Below are 24,463 nucleotides of genomic sequence, written 5' to 3' on the forward strand. Positions count from 1 at the left end.
GTACAAGACTGGAAAGTTTGGTGTATATAGGTGCTACTGAACTGGAGATTTTGGACTTGGAGTATGAGAGAACAGTCATTTTGAGAAAAAGGGCTTTAAAGATTTAGCATCAGCCAATGAGATTGCGCATTTAGAGTAAAATGCCCCCTTTTACTTTCACGATTGGTTGGTGATAAAAAGGAAATGACCATATTTGGATCCGACAGCATTGTTCAGGAGAGAGAGAGAGCTTTCTAACGGTGTGTGTGCTGACAGGTTGCAGACTTGAACAAGACTTCAAGTTTGTGAATAGCGGTTAGCGCTCTGCCTTGAACGATCGAGCGGCATTGAACGACGATTACACTGAATCGTTCTTTTTCAGAACGTTAACTTGTCACCATTTGAACAAACCTAACATAGAAGTTTCTTGCCATAGAAAAACACCTCTTCAGCGGACCGAATCACAAGCTGCTATTGTGCGTTCCACTCCGCTTCTGTACGTGTTCCGGTGAGAAGACCAACAAGAAGCTGAGCTCGCGAGGCGCTGTCAAAAGCTGTTATACACTATATTGCCGCTTTTATATATTGTTCATCCAAAGCATCACTGAACTATTTAAATGTTTTTGTTTATTTAAATTAAAAGTTAAGTTCTGATCTATTATTCTCTATTACTGTTATATGATTCAATTACATTACAAAAAGTGAAACTATTCCAGTTTTTCATTGAATGTTTTTCAATGTAAATAATCTTTCTATTTTTATTTTAATGGGGGGGTTTAAAGATTTAAAGGGGGGCGTGACCCAAAAAGTTTGAGAACCACTGCCTTAACCCAGCCATATCACCCAACCATATTCATATCCCACCTCAATAGCAACAAAAGTGTTTTCCATTACAATTTGTACACAATAAGTACATTGAATAGTATGTGTCAAAACAGAAGAAAAAGTCAAGCAACAGGAAACGATATCAGTCTGTGAGTGTTTACTTTTCTTATTAGATTTTAGCGTGGGTCTTCTTTGCTAGGAAACTTTGTTTTGTTACTGTGTTTACCCTGGTAAAGTGCGTGCTGAAGACGCGTTTGTTTGTTTGTCGTGCATCTTGCTTAGCTTTTGAGTTTCGCTTTGCTAAGTAGTAGGGCGTGGCCAAAGCCAGTTAAAGTATTCTACCGTGTTTGCTAGATCTTGTTAGAAGAAGTAGTCGAGCAACAGGAGATGACATCAGTCTGTAAGTGTTTACTTTTCTCATTAGATTTTAGCGCGGTTCATCATTGCTAGGAAACTTTGTTTTGTTTACTGTGTTAACCCTGGTAAAGCACGTGCTGAAGTCGCGTTTGTTTGTTTGCCGTGCATATCGTATGTCTTATGAGTTTCGCTTTGCTAAGTAGTAGGGTGTGGCCTGCTGAATTCAATAACAAGGTATTAGGCGTGTATATAATTGGACTCGACCCGTGCGATTCACCGGGCAAAGACACCGGCACAAGAGTACTATTTTCTTTTCCTTTCTCTTCTATAAAACTTTTCTTCTCATCTTTCTGTTAGTGACCTCTCTTTCACTATGTGTGTTTGTTTTTTTTTTAAATCCATACTATTACTAACATACGTAAATCAAATGTCACACGTAGGAAGCAGTACAATCCTAACAACTTGTCTACCTTTCCGGTGTCTTCTAGTACTTTATTCTCTTTTCCTATTGGTCTCTGGAATTGCCAGTCCGCTGTAAACAAAGCTGATTTCATTACATCTATTTCTAGTCATTCAGGTCTCAGCCTATTGGCCCTGCCTGAGATCTGGATCATACCAGAGGACACTGCCACACCTGCTGACCTCTCCACTAACTTCACTTTCTCACACACCCCTCGCCTGATCGGAAGGGGTGAAGGTACTGGTCTTCTCCTCTCAAACGATTGGAAATTTGATCCTTTACCTCCTCTGTGTGACAACAATTCACCCGAATCGTGAGGAACCAGTTCCTTACCTTGGGGCTTACTCTAGGCATGTGTTGTTGTCACAATGCAAACAACAGACGCTTTCTTTTTTTGTCTTTTTTTTTTTGTCTTAGATGGTTATTCAGCCCAAGAGATCTAGAGAGGTCATCATCTCGATTGGTACATCAATTGCCTCAAATTGATCGCTGTATTTCTAGCCCTGAAGTACTTCCTCCAGCAGCTAAGGTGCTACCATGTCCTAGTGCAGGTGGATAATATTACGTTGGTCACCAACATGCGTTCGTGGCATCTGATCAGGCTAGCGCAGCAGGTTCTGCTTTGAGCTCAGGAAAAGTTTTATCCCTCAGGACGATTTACATTCCTGGGCATTTGAATGTTGAAGTAGCCAGAGGTGGGCCTCTTTTCTTCACAGGAAACAGCAGTATGCTTCTTCTCTCTGAATCACCCAGCCCCCCTGGGTCTGGACGCCATGGCCCATACAAGGCTTAGAATGCGTCTTTATGTTTCCACCTATCGCACTGCTCCCAGGAGTCCTGGCCAAGGTCTGTCAACAAGGGTGTTCCCTTTTATTGATAGTGCCTCGTTGGCCGACAAGAGTTTAGTTCTCAGATCAAATATCCTTCCTCAACAGCTCGTCTGGGGCGATTCCAATCAGGAGGGACCTTCTGTCTCAGGCCCAGGGGACAATATTACATCCCCGGCCTGAGCTTTGGAACCTTCACTTTTAGCCCCTGAAGGGGACCAACTAGGAGATGCTGGGCACCAAGCAAACAATGTCACATTGGGCGAGGAATGCCATTGCCCTAACCTATGAGGGACGTGGACAAGCTTCGCCTCTAGGACTTAGGGCTCATTCTACCAGGGGGGTTGCATCCTCCAGAGCTTTGGTAAAAGGCACTCCCTTGTAACAAATATGTGATGTATTTTTTATAGTTTGGATGTTTATGCTACTCTGGCCTCACATGTCCTTGAGTCGACATCCCACACAAACTACACAACCTTGAGGGGTCCAGAGAGAATAATCTTGCTGAATCACATAAACTGTCAACATGTGTATACTGTAGCTATGTGCTATGGTTTGCCGCTACCATGTACAAAGGGGCTGCATGCATACAATTTGTCAGCATTCACATCTGCATTTGAGTAGAATACGTTTCTGACTTTAATGCTTTACATTTATGACACATAGTTAATGCTAGAAGTGGACTGGTATGCATCTATTTTAATTCTATATTTTAATCATACCCTCAATTTTTCAAGCTATTAATTCATTGTACATATCGCGCATTCTGGGCCTTTATAAGCTATACGAACTGAACGGATCAATTATCTGCGCAATATGACTGTGAGTGAAGACCAGTTGTTTAATTTTGCATGAGTGGCATGCGAGCGCGCTCCAAGAGAATAAGACTGGTGTGAGCTGTTCCTATCGTGACGCTGATGATAAAATGTGCAACCCATTTGAGTTTTATTGAGAATGTTTACAGAGAAAGTCAAACATGATCTAAAACAGTCACTAAAAAGACTGATAAAAAAGGGAAAACATCGATCCTGCACCAACATAAATTAGAAAGCTTTTTCTATATAATTTATTGTGGTAAATGTTGAGTAGTTGTATAATTTACAATAGATAATCTGTTAAGGGAATAGATTTTTTACTAAAGATTTATATTACAACTGTGGCATGTTGTAGCTATTGTTTCTGAATGCGTAGGTTTCTATTTTTCATAACAAATGCTATAGATAAAAAAGAGAGAAAAAAGTTAATATTGGCCCAAGTATAGTAATGAGGATCCAACAATAATTTTACTTGTAATTAAATCCTTATTGTAACAAATGCTATAGTTAAATAATTACAAGAACTGTTACTTTTAAGGCAGAGCACAAGTTGGAAAGAGCTTTAAAATATGGAAGTCGATAAAGTAAAATATTATCGACTAAACAATTGGTTTTCCCCATGTGTAAAATATGTTCCGCTAATAATGACAGATATTAGGAAATATCTGCTTTCAGATAACCCAAGAGATGACCGGAAATTAACATGTTCAGGATAATACAATTTTAAGTAAATATAGTTTGACTTCCCATTGCACTTTGTAAACAAGTGATTGTTAACTATATGGCTACTTTGTTGCAGTTATGCTATCAACCAATTTGCATGTTTGGACATTTAGCAAAAAACAAACAAATAAATAGACCTGACGAGGGAGCATATGCCGTGAGACACTGTTAAACTGTTCACACTTCAACCCGCCAATGTTCAAACCAAAACTACAGAGGGAGAAAACCAATCAGCCGCCACCGCCAACAAAGCCCCACCCCCTTTGGTGAGCACTTTATTTTTTTCCATGTCAAGAACTGCACATAGTCCAGTACAGTCCTGATTCAACCTTTCCCATCATGCTCCTCTGTGATGTTTTGCATACCTAGAGCTCTTATCAAACTCTGCCTCAGTCACTCTTGGCTAACCATAGAGAATACACATGCGGGAGCAGAATTTTAATTGCCAGCGATGTGACACTGCAAAAAATAAAGCCAATAAGATTTGTAAAGTGGAACTGCATTTCTCCAGCTTTGAATTACAGAATACAGATGTCCTTGTTGGAATGGTGTATGTGAAGGATATGACAGTTACAAGAGCAGACAGTTACTCAACATGTTACTGAAATGAATACAAGAGGTGAATGGAAAAAGAAAGTGAGACATCTCTTTTGAATACTCAAATAAGTAGATAATGAAGTAAAACAATACAAAGTTAATAAACAGCTACAAAAACTATTAAAAACTCAATATAATACACAAAATGAACAAATTAAATACATGTTAAATTGTTAAATTAAATTATATTTATTTAAGAATTGTTGTGAAAATATTCACAAAAAAGATATATATATATATATATATATATATATACATTTTTGTTTACATGTCACATTAATCTTAGAAACTGTACCATTTTACTTGAATTTACTCTATACACAAGCTTTATAATTTATAATCAGACACTTATTGTAGCATCTGATTTCTGGCACTGCAGCAAAATAATATCTGAATGCCTTGAGGGAGATTGCCATATTGCAGTCATGCATGAATTTTAAAAATTATGTTCCTTGCTAGTAAACTGACATAATCTTGATGTCATCTAATCCTTGTAAAATCCATTATGTATGAATAAAAGAACAAACTGGTCCTGTATTAAAAAATAAAATCTGAACAAAACATGTTAAAATTAGGTTTCGGTGAAATGAGCTTGAGAAAATTAGCCAGAAGTTATTTGGATCAAAAAATACATACAGAATGGAGATAATTGCTGTATGTAATTAGGTATAACAGTAAGGAATGCAGGAAACAGGATAGAGATGCGATCTTACCCTACTATAAAGGTCTTTGCTATAAATAGTAAAATAATAGAATATTAAACTTTATAGAATATAAAACCTGCATTTGCTGGTCATTTTACTTATATATCCCTTCCTTATGGACACAAAAAAAACGATAACCCAGATAAACCCCATAGTCTAGTTATTGTAGTGTGCTATAAAATTATTTGACAAAAGTCTAACTTTTAAAATGTCTTCATGTTTTCAATGGACTTAGATGAGATTCTGGGAAAGGGAGTGAGACAGCACCTTAAATAAATGCAGTGCTATTAATAGGGTCAGACAAACCCAAGGTGACAGGCATCAGGGAGGGGTTGTTAGCCACAGCTGGAGACAGAATTGGATGACAGGAGTGAGACAGGGAAGTGAGACAGAGAAAGACTGGGATGTAGTGAGTTTTGAAAAGAAGCTATATTAGTGACAGGAGAGGACAACTTGATACATGGATAGAGAAAATGGTTTTATAGCCTAAAATTTCTGGCATTAGTCACTTTAAGCAAATGTGATGTAAAGAGTCAAGGGCCCTTATGATTGGAGGTAAAAGGTTCTCATGGTACTCACATGTTGAAGAGGTTGAGACCAATACGATATAGGCGTTTCCGCATGACGTCAGTGGAGAGGGTAGGAGATTTGCAACTGGTTGGGTTTTCGCAGTGGTATCTGGGCAAGCTAAGAATCATGGCCTGTAAAGCTTCTTTGGACGAGACCTCTGAAGTTGACCGGGCCGACGTGGATGTACTGCTGCTACTCATCTGCTCTGAGCTGTTGTCCGCTGTATCTGACTCAATACGTTTAGCTTCCAAAACTTCTACAATTGGGGTGACTGGTTTCTCTGCAACCTCTGGTGGAGACAAGGTTTCAGAGGTTATTGCTGTCTGTGCTGGAACTGCTGGTTCTGGAAGTTCCTGTTTGTCCAGCACCAGAGGTGGTAGATCCTCCCCAAATTCCTCCTCACTTGGTGGAGGGGCTGGGAAGTCGCCATCTGGTATTTCCTCAACATCCAGCTCTGGAGGTGGAGGAGCTGGATCCTGGGGAGATGGTGGTGGCTGTCCTTGTTGATGTTGTTCATTTGCATAATTAAACAGAGGTTGCTGTGGACTTTCAGTAATTATGGCCCCCTGCTGGACACAATTACCAAGAGAAACAGAAGTGGAGGACTCCATAACGGAAGAGGACATGCGAAAGTTCTGGCTATCAATTTGAACTGTTACATCCCGGAAGGCCATCATCAGCTTGCTGGCACTCCGGGCCATATTCTCAGAGTTGTCTACAAGGCCTGTTCCGCTATGGAATGTGGCAGGGTCCGTGAGGCCACCTTCTCTGACTGACCCTGCCAACCCAGATTTGTCACCAGCTGTACTAAATGCCTCTGAGCTAAACTGGTAGGTGCCACCTTCTTGGAGTGAACACATGGTCTTCATGCTCCAGTTGCTAAGTGCATCATCAATGGATTTGGCAAGAGACTGGACTTGCTCATTGAACGAATCTTCAAGATCAGTGAGGGAGCCACCTACTGTGGTTGGCAGGGATGGAGACCGGACAAGCGGGATACTTGCTAAATTGCAGCCTTCAGCCAGCGCCCGTTCAGCTGAGATACCCTCTGTATTTTGCACCCGCACTTTTCTCAGGGAGATACGGCGTGGCAAACGACTTTCAAGGAGGGAGTTTCGGATCTTCTCAAAGTTTTTGCTGAGCTGATACTGGCGAAAGGCTGTCTGAATCTTGCAGGCGGCGCGCCGTGAGATGAGGTGGCCCCCATATTTGTGCTCTAACATTTCGATCTGAAAAGAAAGTGATGGGAAACGATGTCAGAAAATTGAACATTGTGACAATCACAGAAAAATACCCACAGTAAGAGATGACAGTGTTAAATTAAATCAATAACACGACTGACTACAGATTGCTAAATATCATGGCATGCTGAGACAAACCAATTTTCCAGTCTTCGACTTGTCGTTCATGCAAAAACCCTTAAAATAGGCCAATATATGCCAATACACTGTATACAACAACCAAAGCAATTACCTCACCATGAATAAAAGTCTTGAAGCTGTGCATTTCCAGTTGGGTTAACTAGACTACATTATATGGCTTGGGCATTAAAAACTGCTTCACTTACTCCAAAATTAATTTTGAATAAACATTTGATCAAATAATTTGTGGAGGTGAACGCATAGATAAGACCGTCAAACTGTGATTTGACCTTGCAGGACAACAATAACTTTTGGTGTAGTGCATGAGAATTTTGTCTAGACATTTACACAGCCAACACTTTGATATAGCTACACACATTCTTGAGATTATTTTTCCAGCTTGAGTCCCTTGAAAAAGGACATACTCTGGGAGCTGTTTGGCCTAAAATCAACAAGCACTTTCAGATATTATTCGATTTTGAGTACCAATGTGGTCAGAACAGTTTGGCTTTGCCTGCCACTTCAATATATCCATCTATTTTCCAAATTGCTTGTCCTATGTAGGGTCAAGAGCAAACTGGAGCTAATCCCATTTTCTCGAGCCATAGGCAGTGAAACACCATAGGAAGTCGCCAGTCAATCACACTGCTTATTTTGCTGAAATGACAGAGTGCGGCATGCAATGTGCCATTTACGCACAAGACATTTCCTGCCATTAGGGGCATATTAGCCACTGTCATCTTCTCCAATCATTTGGTTCTCTCTGCCTCTAATCATTGTCTAATAGACTGTGGCATCTAAAGCACATTTCAGTTAAAAATAAGATGATAAATTACTTTATTTTGTGAAGAAATTAAATAATCTTATTTGTCAATTTATTTTATTATTATTAAGATTGATAGATTTGTGCTGCATGCTCCAATCTTTCATAGATTTCACTTTAAATGTTCCAGAAGGGGAGTGATATACCCGTGAAAGCCACAACATGAAAGTGAAATTCACATTTGTTCATCACAGCACGATTAGGGTATTACGGTATAACCAGACAGCAACTCTGACTTGATAAGATTCCATTTCTAGTCCCAATATTACTTTCTAAGCTGAGGTTAAGAGTATTCATTTGTACAAACAATCTTTGGATTCTTTCTAGAATGCTTTCAAAGTGAATTCAAGATGCTAACTGATATCTGAAGCTGGATTTCACCAGCTAATCTCCTTTTGTGTTTCCATCAGCTGTCAGTGGTCTTGTCTTTTACTGTGTGAGCTCAGATTAGAGGTCATGCAAGTCCTGCCGTTTCAAAATGTTCTGATAAGACAGAGTGAGCTGATGCAATCAGTCGCTGTTATGGATTCAAACTCCCTGAGAGAAGTTTGAATAACACCAGAAAGCCATCTTATCTTAGCAATCTACATTTGTCTCAGACTAGGTTAGAAAGGAGAGATATGTCTGGGGAATATTAAATTCTGAATAGGGAACTTTTTCTTTTCAGAAAAAGCTATGAGTTGGGAACGCTACTGCCTTCTGCCCTCTTAGGTAGTTCATAACCTGCCTATAATGTTCATTATTTTACCCAGAACGTTCCATTGGTGAAGATGTACAACAATGGAGCCTCTCTTCATGAGTAAATTTCAACCTTAAAAGAAAGATTGTTGCAACAAATCAGACTGTATTCGAGCATTACGCCTTTATTGAAAGTAAGGGATGAAATAGCAGTTGTGGCCTTGGACACACGATGGGTTTTCAAAAGGATGCAACCATTTTTCAATGTATTTTTTTCTTTTCATACACTCCATGTGCTTTGAAAGATGATGGTGCATAAATCAAGATTGGTGTCACTATTTCACAGAGCAGATATCTCTGACCATCAGTGGTATTATTTTTTTAGAGCTCTTGGAAAGGAAAATAAATGACAGAATAGTTGAAACGCAATAAGATGGCAAAGAGAGAGAGAGAGAGGAAACAGCGACAAATTCGATCACAAAAAAACACTGATCGCCATAGCCCTAAGGTGTGGAAAGAACACCATGGAAAAACAAGTCAGTAACAGAGCAGGGTCATGAAAGAGGGTGAGAGCATACGACAATGAGACAAGAAAGTGTGTAACGAATGCAGTCCTGCTGCAAATCCACCCATTAAAGAGCTGTCAGGTCCGTTCCCAATCACTTCACTAAGCGGCGCCGGGGAGAGAGATCATTCGGAAACCACTGCAGCCATAAAGGATGGAGGTATAGCAATGACACTGCTCCCTATCAACTCAGCCCAGGCAAATCAGACTTGACAGCTGGATCAGCACTCTGTCCAAGCTCACTTTTTCACTATCCCAGCAGAAAATGACATATCATACATATCCAAACAAGACAGGCCTACATAAACTACACATGAAAGGTGATAGAGGTTGGTGTTAAACAGAAATTCTACGATAACATTAAAATCCTACCCCAACTAGACCCCTATGTGATTCACCTGGCTGAAAGAACTTTTTGGGGTATTCCATTTGTTTTCTAATTAGAAATCCTAAAATTTACCAGTAATTCATCAATGCTAAAAATGTGTGAAATTAAACACTTTGTCAGTTTGTTTTGATAATCGCTCCTACAAACCCGACAAGTTAGCCGGCTAATCTAGCATACAGTAAGCAAGATGTTGATGATGTAATATTGAAATCAAAGGGCACCCACTAGAAAAGGCTCAATTGATCATAGATGCGTTCTGTCACATATCTGTTCATATTTTGGTGCTTGACATTAGTTTCTCATTTGCATTGATTTGTGTCTCAAGGATACATGTATATTTATGAGGCCATCAGCATAAGACAGGATAATCAAAGGTCTCATTGGGAAGTTAGGCATACCTTCATTAGCATAAAGAGGCAATCACACAGAAGAGGTGCTGTAGTAGTTATCTATGGAACCATCAGCCTCTGAGAGATCGTGTCTAGAGTCACTAAAGCCAGATTATCAGCACTCAGACACCCTCTGAGGGAGCTGACTTTGCTGACAGTGGATCATGGCTCAAAGCATTTAGCTGAGCATTTCAGCTTTGTCAGTCGGGGTAGTTTTTAAAGGAAAGAAAGCCATTGTAAAATAGCAATAAATGCACACACCTGTGACGGCACTAGAATTCCTAATAGATGTTCCTACATAGCTTGTTGGAATTACCATAATTACAAGAAATTTTTTTTTTAAAGCATCCACGTCCCAGCATTATTGCTGTTGTTGTAGATTATTTGGTTTCACTTTATTTTGATTTATTTTGATTCACCTTTAACACATTCTGTTGACTATAAGTAACCTTGCACCTACATCTCTACTAACTCTCATTAGAGTGTTAGTAGGGTATTAGTAGACTGGTAGGGTTAGGGTTAGAAAAAGTTGACATGTAGTTGCAAAGTTACTTATAGTCAGTAGAATGTCTGTTTGTGGAGCTTCACAATAAAGAGTTATCAGATATTAAGCAGATATTCTACTAATACTGTAATGAGAGTTAGTTGACATGTAGTTCCAAACGTACTTATAGTCAACAGAATATCCAAAAGGGAACATCAAAATAAAGTATTACCGATTATTTCTGCTGCTGCAGACCAAGTACAGGGACTTGCTACTGCTAATACAAACACTGATATGCTGCACAAATAGCATAACATTACCTGTAGCAGATCTATAGAGGTTGAGCTGGGGAAGGTGGAGGGTTTCAGAGGAACTTTGAAAGTGCGCTGCAAACTGCTAAAGCAAATGCTAACCAGATATATAAATGTTGAGCAGCAAACTAGTTGTGCAACAGGAACCAATCAGCTTGTGCCAAGTAGTAAGCGATGTAAATGTCATCAGGTTGCATCAAGGACCCATCAGCACTGCGCCATCTTGAGTTTCATGACATAACTTGGTATATACTTATACTTTTAGTGATTATATAACTTTATACTTATATTGATTATAGATGTTGGGGGTATTATGTCTAAAAATCATTGTGAGAGATGTCAAAATGTGACAAAAGATAAATAAATATTAGCTAGAATGAGAAATAAATAATTATATTTCATATCACTAAATGTATCTAAAAGACTGCACAATTACTTGTATTATTGTTATTTGTTTATTTCTCTTTTTTTTAGAAATAAAGTCTGAAATTTTCATCTAATAATAGTCTTCATCTATAGGTCTGTTTTGTGCGTGGATTTGAGGGGAAAAAAGTAATAGTTTCATGAAAATTACACACATACCAAAAATGACTAAAGATGATCCCGAAAGGGCTTTACTGTGCCCACTTCTCAAAATATTAATCTCAGACTGGTTAAAAAAAAAATTTGCAAACACTGTAACCAAGATAGGAGAGGGAACACAGGATAAGATCTATTTTCACAGTTCTCAGCACCCATGTCATCAAATTTGCTAATCCACCTTTTTAGTTTTTTGAAACATCAGCAGTTCAGGGACGCGAGTGCACGTAAACACATCAAACTTCCCTGTGTGTCGCTGCTTGGAAAGTCTGTCAGAAGGGTTTGCAGAGGGGATTCAGATTAGTTCTATTTATAAAACGGTAGGCTGAGATATGGACCCATTTCTCATGAATACCCATTTTTTATTAGCATGGGTTTCTCTGAGTAATTATAGTAAGAGGAAGTTCAAACTAATGCATCGCATGCTAAAGATTATGCAATGCTGGGAGAAAAAAAAGAAGATAAACAGTGTTTGATTTCTACTCTAAGACAGATGCCCTGGCCTTCATGGAAGTCTCTGAAGCACTTGTGAAAACCAATTACTCTAAGAGAAGACAGGAATTCTCTAGAAAGAGTTGTGAACATGATCAGTCAGTAATGTCCTAATCCTGAGTGGCATTGGACATGAAATGAAGTTCTAGCAAGCTGAATAATGTGCGTCAATAAACACCTGGAGTAAAGCACTATACTAACTAAACTTGTTCAACAGCCAGCTGATTGTATTCATAAATACATGACATTAGAAAAATTAAATGCATATCAAGCATAGCGTCAGTTCTGGCAGGTAACGTTAGTCAAGCTCACATCAGCTGACTCTCAGCTGATCCACGTCTACCTATAGGAATATGAAGCCTATCACTGTACATATATTAGCTCCTTCAGTATTATCAGCAGCTATCGCGTTCCTCAGGAGCTAATTACCCTCCTCCATCCCTAGCTCCTCCTCTCACCCAGTCAGGATTTGGATTTCCCATTGAATCAAAATAAATTCTCAAATTATGTTGTACTTTTAAAATCTTGAATTAATGATATCTGCATAACATTCATGTTGGTTCTGTTCTGTTTACCCTTAGGGGGGTTATTGCTGCTCTCCCTGCTCTTATCCATGCTAGGCTGCATGGATGCGCAGGGAGTTCTCGCCCAGAACGGAACCATACTGCCAATCCAAACTGTATGCTAAATGTAAATCATATTTGACGATAGTGGTCCTGACAGAATTATATTTAATGGTAATGCATATAATCGCTAAATAATGGGCACTTACAGATATACTGTTGTAACTTTATCAGCATTTTTCAGCATATATCTGTATAAGCCTATGCATCAAAATGCCAGCAGTCTCAGCTCTGATAATTTGTCAGCACTGGGACTTGGTCATTTTATGTGTGAACAAAGCTATAACAGTAACACTTTGATTATGTGCAAGCACAGGACATGCCGATACCAGTCTAATGCCAAAAAGATTGAGAATATCCAAGCTGATTCTGCTGGTAATGTCTCCCAGATGACATATTGGTGGTGAAGTGTGAATAGCTAAGCACAACAGTGGCTTTCTGACTCCAATTTTTGAAATAAAGCTTAAAATTCACTGGTATCATTTGTTTTCGATCATCCACTTAAAACATTCTACTAACTTTAAGTCATTTTGCAACTACAAGTCAACTACCAGTAGACTGTCTGCTTAATATCTGCTAACACTTTATTTTGATGCTCCCCGACAGACAGTGTACTGACTATAAGCAACTTTGCAAGTATGTCAATGTATTCTACTAGCCCTGAACCTAACCTAACAGTCTACTAATACTCTGAGAGTTAGTTGACATTTAGTTGCAAATTAATGAGATATAGCTGATATGTAGTTGCAAAGTTACTCATAGTTAGTAGAATGTCTAAAGTGTAAATGTTACTTATGCTTTGTCAATGTTAAGATTAAATAGGCCGATTAAAATAACGCAAGCTTTTTCCTTGTCTTTATCGCTTTATTAAATTTAAGCAAAACAAAACGACTCATGTTTACTTCCACGAGCCGTCACGTATTTGCAAGCTTGCAGCGGGAATCTCTTAAGTGAAAACGAAAAGTTTATAGCTTACAGGCTTCCGTACGTCGTCTGGCCGCAGCGTCTTCTGGGATTTCTAATAGTTAGATTCTCTCAAGTCTGCATTCGATGCATACTCGATATCAAGAACAAATCCGGGTACTTCCATGTGTCCTCTTGCGTTCTTGAGTTTTGGAATTGAACTTCGACGGTTGATGATGACGTCGTACCAGAACAAAAGAATGCATGATCGAATTGACTTTTAGTTTGTTTCTCATTGTTTCCTGTTTTCTTAGTTGTCATGGTTTTTGAGGTATGTTTTCATCTGCTGTCATAGTTATTAATTTTTTGATTGACTAGCCCCATCTTTTGTTTCCTTCCTCATGCAGTTATCCTTAGTATATAGCCTACTCCTCAGTTTCAGTTGTTCTTTGTCCATTCTCATGAGTTGTTTAGTGGTGTGCTTTTTATTATTAAAAGTTGCTGCTGTACTTAGATCCTGCCTCAACTCTTCATTCCTGCAACCACTGCTTACACTAAGCAAGATAAAGGTGCATTTGTGTTTCATATAAATCTGTGTACGTGTGTGTGTGTGTGTGTGTGTGTGTGTGTGTGTGTGTGTGTGTGTGTGTGTGTGTGTGTGTGTGTGTGTGTGTGTGTGTGTGTGTGTGTGTGTGTGTGTGTGTGTCTCGGAGAGAGAGAGAGAGAGAGAGAGAGAGAGAGAGAGAGAGAGAGAGAGAGAGAGAGAGAGAGAGAGAGAGAGAGAGAGAGAGAGAGAGAGAGATGCTAGTATTCTGTAGTACTAATCCACAGTGTCAGACTCTGCACCCTTATCTGCCTTCAGGAGAGATTTCACACCTCTACAGAAATAAGATCAATAGCACAATGCCGACACACAAAGAACTGTAAAAGTGAATGCATATACTCAACTTCTCAAGCACAAATGCTAGCACACACACACGCGCACACACACACACACGCACACACGCACACACACACGTCTGTACATAGCACCGTGTCTTACACTGCAGCCACAACTACAAGCTTCTCAATCCAGCGCCACCACCATTATAGTAATTTACCTTGCAGCTACTAAAAGTGAGGAAGTAATGTGTTCTGGTGGTCACACTTTAGATTACAGTCCAATTCTCACTATTATTATACGACTTTTGACTCATATAATCTTGAATCTTTTGATGATCAATAGCAAGAAAGGTGCTTGTTAAGTTTAGGGATTGGTAGAATTAAGGGATGTAGAATATGGTCATGCAGAATAAGGCATTTATATGTGCTTTATAAAGTACTAATAAACAGCCAATATCCTAGTAATATGCATGCTAATAAACAAGTAGTTAATAGTGAGAACTGGACCCTAAACCGAAATTGATACCGTTTTGGCAGAATGGTATTTATTAAAAATTTTGATAATATCACTTTAGTTAAATATTGCGGAAAATCTATCAGATTTTTGTATTAGCCACTCATTGTAATGAGCACCCAGGTTTTACCTGTGTCTACCATGATCTAACAGTTAAATAAAACTACAGTTAAACTCTAGATTCTATGCCAGAACTATGGTAGGGCAATTAAAGTACAATTTAACAAAACAGCGTTGAAGCCTAGGTCTCATGGTTTAAGGAAAAAGCTTTTTTTCTCTTTAAATATGTTTTATGAACTATAATTCTAATGAATTTAAATTGAAGTAAAAGGTTAATTAAACGAGAGCCTCATGAAAGATAGATATCAGTGTAATCAATTATTTGTTAACTCTTTACAAATGTTATTGTTTTTAAAGGGATAGTTCAACCCAAAATGCCATCATTTACTCATGTCAATCCAAACCTGAATGACATACTTGCTGTGGAATACAAAGGATAATCATTTGAGTCTGTTATGTTTTGTCTATAAAATAGAAGTCAAGGGCAATCAACATTCTTCAAAACATCTTCTTTTGTGTTTCACAGAAGAGAGAAAGTCAAACAGGTTTGTAATGACATGGGGGTGAGTAAATGATAACAGCATGGCGATTTACTTTATGGCATCCTAGTTCAAAATCAGTGCTTTACTGTTAAGTGCATTTCTATGTGACAATATTAAGTTTGTCAACTGCATTTGCTGTAAATTCAATAATATATATCATTATTTGTCCCTTTCCTAGTTGTATGTATTCTTTTATTTACTCCAATTTAAGGCCCTAACCCAAGCAAAAACATTCCCGTGGGCTTGGTAGGCTGGATTTTTCCAAGGCCGAATTTTAGCCCCAGTCCAGCCCTGTACATGCCACTCATTAAGACTATATTGCCAAGCCCTATATGCTATACATGAATACATGAAATTGTATCATCGTTTTACTTATAATCAACTTACGTTACTTATAATTATAATCAACTTACTGCCATGACAAAGAACTTCATCACCACCACATCTTCCTTCTTGCTTAAACATATAGTCATTACCATGCCTACTGCTGTAACTGCACTGTGACTGTATTATGGCTACTGATACGACTGTAGATGGTTGTGGTTTGTGATTGGCTCACTCAACAAACCAGCAGTGTCTCTGTCTCTGTGATGTTTTACCTGACCATGATCCTACATGATTCAGATTTGAACCTTTGACTTACAATATATAATATAATGATGTGTATAATGGCCAAATTGTAGCTATACATCAATAACATATTAATACACTGTATATTAAATAAAGTATCAGTGAGGTACATCGAACCCAAATATTTCAACGTAATAGCATACATAGAAATCTTTAAGCGCTATAAATGACACACTTTTGACATCATACACTAAAAGAAGACACTCGCTGAGTTTCTAGGTTAAACAACAACAACAAATTGAAAATACAGAGTATACGCTAATGTTTGTTGCTTAGAAAGCAGCGGATGCAGTGTGGATGGTGCTAACCAATTTTATATTGGACACTGATATGTTACCTTACATGTCTGAGCATTTCATCAACCTGAAAAAAGGCAAATGCATTTTTTAGTTAGGCTGAGATGTCACGGAACATGCAGGAACAAAACAAATTATGTTGGAAAAGTTAATAAATAAATAAAAAACTTACAAAAATTACAAAATAGTTTTTGCATCCATTAGTTGGGTATATTGTCCCACTGCATGGGTTAACCCAGCCAATAAAGAACCTTTTGTATGAATGAATGAATGAAATTAAATAAAAAAATGAATGAATGAATGCCTACCTACCTACCTACCTACCTACCAACCATGTATGTCGCATACAATTAATAGTAAAAATAAAATAAAAACACTTTTGACAAATTTCTTGATTTGAACCATGACAATTTCAACCAGGTATTTCAGAATGAATGAATGAATGAATGAATGAATCAATGAATGAATGAATCAATGAATCAATGAATCAATGAATCAATCAATCAATCAATCAATGAATCAATCAATCAATCAATCAATCAATCAATTAATTGATGTATTAATAAATACATGATTGAATGAATGAATTAATGTGATAAATAAAAATGAAAATATATATTAAAATATACTTTGCAAAACATTAGCAATACTGAGATATAGCTTTTGTGACTTAAAGTGTCACAATTAGCCCCAGCATTAGCTATATGTAATCACTTTCATTGTTATGCTAAATGATCTGTAACACCCTTTCAGAATTTATTTCTGTTTAAATATGATTTGATTTTGTACTGATGCAGAATGAATCACTGGCAGGCATTTTGTGATGCAAACATAATTCTATTAGATAATTCTCAGCAAAAAACAATGGGGGATGGGGAATGCAACTCACATTATGAACACTCAGCAATAAAATGACAGCAAATGAGGGATGGGGTTTTTAAGGGCACCTCTGTGTTACCATGACAACACAACCTTCTCATCCTTCCTCTCCCATCCATCTCCCTTGCTGTCGCTTTTGCCCTCTCTATCTCTGTCATCTCAATATACTTCTCTCCCATGTACAATTCAAAAGAGGCTCTAGTAGCCCCTGAATAATTGTGTGTTAAAAGGCTGCCTTGGTGTTTTCTGTTCAGTCTTTAAAGTACTGTAAAGAAATATGTCTGTGTCTCTGATTAAGTCACAATAAAAGTATAACTCTGTTCCAAAACATAGCAAGCTGTCATGAAGTCTACTGTCTACATAGGCTGTATCCTAATCATGTCTAATTTGGAACATTCTAGGCAGCAATTTCACACACTATTCAAAAAGTATAGTTTCAGAAATCGGAGACTAAACTCACAATTGATTCCAATAAATGTTGACATTAGCATGTTGCTAAGCTAACAATGTCATACTCTAATAAGCATAAAAATACAGAGACAACATAAAAATTGGGGGAAATAGTGAATATTTAATTAGATCATACTATTAATATAAACACGTTTGATTACTGTATGATATAAATTTGTAATCAGCATTTTACTCAACTCATCCACCATCTTGCTTGTTGCAATGGATTTTGGTATTCAGCCAAATGAGTTTATCATAGCATAATCATGCTTCCTACCTGGTGGTACAGCTGTTGCATTTTGTGCATACCTATGATTTCTCAAAATGCTGTTTAGGTAGGCAGTTCACTGGGTTTTGTAACAGAACTAGAGATGTTTCATCTACTCTGTCCCCAAACAATTAAAAAAGGAATGACGGGTAGGCCTGCATGGAATCTGTGAATCTTGCCGAAAGCCCCACAGAATTCACTCAGTTGCACTTATAAAATATTGTTAGCTAATTTGAATTGTATGGAGCCATTTACAAAGAATGAGTTCTTGCATTTCATCAGTTCATTGTTGACTTATGTAAACATTCGCTGGAGTTACCTGTTTGGTCATGAGTGTCGTGCTTCTAAATTGCTGTGTCAAATTAAAAGTTTAAATAATTAATCATTTTATTAACCTTTAATGTATTGGTTTATTTTAAGAGTGTATTGTTGTTAATGTGGCTATATACAGACCTTGTGTTTAATTTCATTTAATGCAAGAGCACATCTTGAGTGAATGGCCTCCGATACTCTTTTGTTCCGTTAAACACATTTTAACCAAATTTCCACATAATTCAGAGCAGATTCCATGAGGGCTTTGAGATAAATTAGAAAGCTGATGGAGATAGTAATGGATGCATATGAGATGAGGATGGATGATCAACCTGTAAACATCCAACTTCAATAAGGCCCAGCGCCCTGTACCAGCTTCAACACACTCCCAACACACTCAGCCACTAAAAAGCAACCATCGGACGCACAGCAGCTAATCCTCAAGAGCCTGAAGCATACATTCACACGTCCTCAAGACCGCAATCCCACAGTGCCTTGCTCCCTACCTGCTTGTTTTTGAGGTCGAGCGAGAGTTCATAGTCGGAGGTGGTGGAGTGGCTGCATGCTCCATTCCTCTGTACTCTGATTGGTGAAGCAGTGTGATGTAAGCTTGGCCTCCTTCCAGTGCCTCCCATACTTGCTGCTTCCTTCTCCTGCTCCTCTGGCTCCTTTTTCAGCTCCTCCTGTATTGGTTGATGCAGTTGCTCCTGAGGTTTTTCTTCCTCCAGCTCTATCTGTTGTGCCATCACCTCTTCCTTCTCCAATTCTGCACTCTCTCTCTCTTGAGGTTCACCTCCATCTCCATCTCGATCCTCATCTCCCCCTCCTGCATCGACAGATGTCACAGTGGTCCCTGCAACCTGAGGTTCCACCTGGACCTCGGGCTGGGAGGCACTGGTGGTGGTCACCTCGGGTGATGGCGATGCGGCAGGTGATGGTGTTGCAATGGGAGAAGGGGCGGGTGGCTCTTCACTGCAGAAAGGAGGAGAAAACGAAGAGTCAGCCTGCAGCCCAGGCACCATTTGACCTTGTCCTCCAGCTCAGGGGGGTCGTTGCCTGGATGGGTCAATGCCAATCTCTCCCTCCCTTTTCTCTCATCAACTGTGCCCTTCGGGGCAAAGAGAAAGAGATGAAGCGATTGTCTTGGGGTTGTAGCCCCTACTGTCCATTCCAGGATGGACTCGAGAGTTACCAGACAACCAGAGGGGGAGGATGGGACACACAGTGACTTTGCAACACCCAACATGACACACACAGACATGACAGACACAGTCATGCAGCTATCAGTGTGGTAAATTAACTGCTCTTTGTGGTGTTGTTCTGTGACCTATGGTAGCTATGGAATTTTGCAGGCTAACTCAGCGGCATCCCACAAATCTTATGGATCTCTATGAGGTGGAGCCCCACCCACAAACCTGTGTCAATTTAGAGTCAACTTTACAATAACAGTGAGAAGCTTTTGAGCCCTTGGAATGATCCTGTCAGAGAAAGGAACAGGCAGCTGACTACAGATGTTAGGAAACTCAGCATGACACCTCAAAATTGTCGTATTGTCATATCTAAAAATATGCCAAGAACGCTTTCAAATTATTAGGCTGCATGTTAATGTAGATACTGTAAATACATTAAAATACTAAGTGGAACTTTGTGTGTTGTCATGCTAGTTAATAATAATAATAATAATAATAATAATAATCATAATAATTTGTTACATTTATATATCACTTTTCTGGGTACTCAAAGTGCTTTAACATATAGAAGAGGGAAATCTCCTAAACCACCACCAGTTAAGATGTAGCTTCCTTTGCAGTGTAAAGATGACACATTGTACCAGAATTTAATGGGCTAATTATCCCATGAAGGGCTGTGAGGTTGTCCCATAATTCAGTGGCCTACCTTTAGCCTTGGAGTTAAGTCTCTACAAGCCTTTTGGGACGTTGATGACAGTAGGGGCTTTTATTTTGCTTTTGTAATGGACCCGTGGATCTCACGGCTTTCATCACTGTCTCTGTTTTAAATTCCACTCTTTCTCCATGTCACATTAGATCACTCTCTCCATTTATATCCACCCCTGTTTTTCTTTCTAGGTTCTACCCTTTCAGGCCCTTGCACCCTCTACCCACTCACATGTTTCTTTCTTTAAGCATAGGCGAGTGTGACTGCGTATGTGTGGTGTGTGAAGCACCGAGAGACATTAGGAGCACTCAGGGCCTGTATGCATTTGTTAAAGCACAGTCTAATATCACAGAGTGCTAGTGGTCCAGGACAGGTCATAGTCAAAGTTCTGCACACAGACAAGCTTTTAAAAGGCTCTGCTGGCATCAATGTATGCATGAAGCAGCAAAACTCAATTATCTATCCATCCATGACACAGATATTGGGGCGACAAAGCAACAAAAAAAATCTGCTGATTGTAAATGGATTTGGATTTGATGTTTGATGTTTGATAGGCAATGCTTTCCTAAAGAACAGCAAGCAAGGATCGCACAGATATTTGAGGGAGGGGGGATATGTGCCCCCCACATAGTTTGGAAGAGAGCAAACTGAAAATAAGTTTGTGTGAATTAAAAAATGGCAATAACTCCTAAACCTATACAGAGAAGCCTACCTAGACAACATTTTAAGGCATCATAAACCCACTCCTAACATGAAGGCCAAAAGGTAGGATCTTCTAAGATACTTTTGTTTGGTCAAAAATCTAAGGCAGAACTGAATGCATGAGAGGCCAATCCCAGAATGCATTGCAATGAGTACTGGGGGAAAATTAAAGTAAAAGTTGGCAGAAACTAGAGAGAAATGTTGACATTTTAAATCGACTTACCCTTTGCCATTTGATACCAAACAAATAACCAAAAATGACTTTGTTAACCAATATGTGAGGGCAGCATGCATTTTTAAGCGTATTAGAGTGCTGCTATGAGGTTCCATTGTGATTAGGATGCTGTCTTCAAAGGTAGCTGTCTATGTCTGTCTATGTGGTACATGTGGTACATGTCTATGTGGTGTAGATGGATACTAATCCAGCTGACTAGGTTTTAGAGCAAAGATGGATTTTTTTCAGCAAAACAGAACTGAGTTGTCACTATTTCAAAATGTGATACATTTCCTTGCTGCTCTGGTGGACACAAGTGCATTACAAGTAAAAGGAAATCCAAACTAAAACCTCCCTCTAACTAACAAACCAACATATTCAAATATGAAAGGGGTTTAAAAGCTTGTATCCAGTAATCAAACTAGAAATATTGGGAAAGTTAGTCTCACAAAACATATGTTGGAAATGGTTTGTGGAGTACAGTGCCTGAATCTTATTTCAGCATGCGTTTGTAGTGTTGCTGGCGGGATTGAAAGGGGCGATAAGGATCAACTCCTTCCAGAAATGGCTAAGGCGATAAGACAGGAGTCAGTGAGCACGAAATCAGAACATTACAGGCGGCGTATGCAGCATGGCACACACAGGATATCCCCAAGGGGGGAAAGGATTGGAGGAATAAAAGTGAAAAGTGGAGAGCTTGTTCATGGAGAAAATACTGCTAATCCATTCATCCTCTGAATACGAGAAAAAAAAACACTTGTTCAGGCTCAGCAATGGATACCTCTGCATATAAGTTACATATTAGAATATGTAGGCTTATAACACGGACAGCACAAATGTTTCCAAAGTCTTTTAGATCCCGTTTAAAACAAATTAAATAGCACTCAGCTTTGGAATGGCAATCGATGGATGAACATGCCTCTTGCCCGCATAACGGTGTAGTAACAGTAGGATTCTGGACCAATAAGATTTTAATACTGGTGGGGATACCCAGTGCTAAAGAAATACAAAAGTGACCAACAAATTTGGTGGAGAGTGTCACTGCCAGTGATCTTACTTGGGGAAAATCTTAGACTGACATGGAGGACACAGGATTTATTGCTTGTCATTTTATTAGGTTGATACAAAGTGTACAACATCAACTAATCACGCACAAAAATACGAATTTATAGACATTTATTTAGAAAAATATAGGTTTATTTATTGTCATTTGTGAACTGTGTAAAAGCAGAACTATGTAATCTTATCCCATATTAATTTGCAGACTATAAGGCTACATTGAGTCCTGCAAAAAGTATATGTGGCACTTTCAAAAAATTATTCTGTTCGTTTGAGCATCCCAACCAGCCAAACACACCCACTGGAGGCACAGAAACATACTTAGGGTGTGTTCACACTTGTAGTTCGGTTCTCTTGGTTCCTTTGGTTCTGACCAAAAAAGAAAATTAACATTTAGTCCTGGTTCAGTTAGCGCCCACACTGTCATTTTTAGCAAACCAAAAAAAGGGCTTTTATGACGTGTATTTTGCAACGGAACTTACTGAACATCCAAAACAATGCACCGGGCTCGTTGTATGAGAGTACAAATAGTAGTTTTTACCAGCTGAGACCTCAAAAAGAGCTTATAAAATGTAAAAAGGAGTCAAAACAGTGCCATGAATTCCTGTACCGAACTGTAATGGACAATGTAGCTCCTATGACGAGAAAAACAGGGTATGCATTCTGTCCTTTTAAGGGTCGCATCTTGTGACACCTTGCCTGGTTTTGGTTCATTTCGATGTCTTTGTTCCGTGTTGCGTTCATATTTTATTTGAACTGCAGCAGAGTTAGATTGGAAGCGGACCAATACCCTTTTCAGGGGTCTCAGTTGGCTTGTTTAGTGCACACTAGGCTTTGAATGGCAGCGTTCACACTTATTCAATCGAACATCAGTAACAGAGCAATCGCACCAGAGTTAGTTTTAATCTAACCAAACCTGCCAAGTGTGAACCATATGAATCGTGAAATATGGATCACAGTTTCTCTTTAAACATAGGGTTTCTATGTTTAAAGAGAAACTGTGCTCCATATTTCACGATTCATAGGCACTTAGAGTCAGTCCAGTGGACTGAAGAAGAATTAAGTAAGTTGAATCCATTCAATCTGAAAGTTCCAAAGAAGTGGTAGCTGTGAATAATAGATGTTGAAATAAAGCTTCCTCTCAGCAGGTGGCGCAGCTAGGGAGCAAAAATAGACAGTGCTAAAAACACAGAGTGCTCATTGTCTGATAAAAGTCTGCTATTTTTTTTTTCATTCTTTTTTTTTTTCTTGACGGTTCTAATGTTTGCAACTTGTAAATAGAACAGTTTGAACAACTGCTTAATACTGCTTCTCTTTTTTTCTTCATTGAATGCACACTGTTTTCTTGAGGACAGACTGAGAGCAAACAAAATAAAAGGGTGAGAGGATGTAAAAGCAGGTATACAGAGGCAAGGGCTGCTGGGACATCAAAACACAAAGTGCGCAAACTACACAACAAACACACATTCCAAGTGAGACCATAAAGAAAGGCTGGTGCCATGCCAAACATCTACTAACACACATACAATTCTATAGACAATGTGAGTTTGTGTGTACAATGACAGTAAAAGCCATTGAAGTACTATTTATTTATATTTATAAAAAAGATACTTCTGGTCCTTGAATCTGATTGCATGAGCCATGCTCGAAGCCATTGTAAATTAGTCTACAGACATACACCAAATAAATATTAAAATAAATATTTTTATGGACTAAACTTTTAATAAACGCAATATACCCTGTGAAGCTATCATTTACAGTGGAGAGTGCATAAAAAGCCTTTGGCCGTTCTAAATTCACTTCTTGGGAGTTATTGTCTTAATAAATTGAAGCTTTGGGTAAACTTAGATGAAATATATTCTTTTGTGTTTGCACAAAAGAAAAAAAATGCAGGTTTAGAATGACATGAGGATTTTTTTTTTCTTCTTTTGTTGCAAATGGAGAGGAAATACTATTTGAGTATCCATTTTCAAAATTAATGATAAATGGTTAAAAATAAATAATACAATAGAATTATATAAGCATACAACTAATAATTGCTACAATAATAATACATATTAAAAATGTGAGAGTAAAACAATAAATAAGACAAAAAGGGAAATTTTCTAGCTGAAATGGGCACCATTTCCTGATAATTAACTTTGAGGAGAGACACAAACTAAAGTTTAAAACTCTCAAAGAACCCAGAATTGTCTCTGTTTGCTCAGTACACAACAAATGCTGTAGCAGCGTACTCGCCACTCTGATGGATAGGAATTGTGGATACTGCACGAACTACAGCTGGCTTTACTACTGCGACACAGTGC

General features: G+C 38.6%; 1 protein-coding gene across 3 annotated transcripts in view; it reads right to left on the reverse strand.

Annotated features, from left to right (window-relative positions):
- Positions 1-24,463, reverse strand: part of iqsec3a (IQ motif and Sec7 domain ArfGEF 3a) — a 184,502-nt gene that overhangs the window by 81,778 nt on the left and 78,261 nt on the right. For 2 of the 3 annotated variants that reach the window (XM_077233998.1, XM_077233997.1), the window contains exons 3-4: positions 18,793-19,258; positions 5,867-7,086 (exon numbers count right to left, since the gene is read on the reverse strand). In XM_077233998.1, coding sequence (XP_077090113.1) covers positions 5,867-7,086; positions 18,793-19,258 — 1,686 coding nt within the window. The remainder of the gene's footprint in view (positions 1-5,866; positions 7,087-18,792; positions 19,259-24,463) is intronic. The other variant, XM_077233999.1, reaches the window with a different exon arrangement.

This window comes from Siphateles boraxobius, unplaced genomic scaffold (genome assembly GCF_051911475.1).
Source record: "Siphateles boraxobius isolate OS27281-9 unplaced genomic scaffold, OSU_SipBor_1 19, whole genome shotgun sequence".
Taxonomy (NCBI): Eukaryota; Metazoa; Chordata; class Actinopteri; order Cypriniformes; family Leuciscidae; genus Siphateles; species Siphateles boraxobius.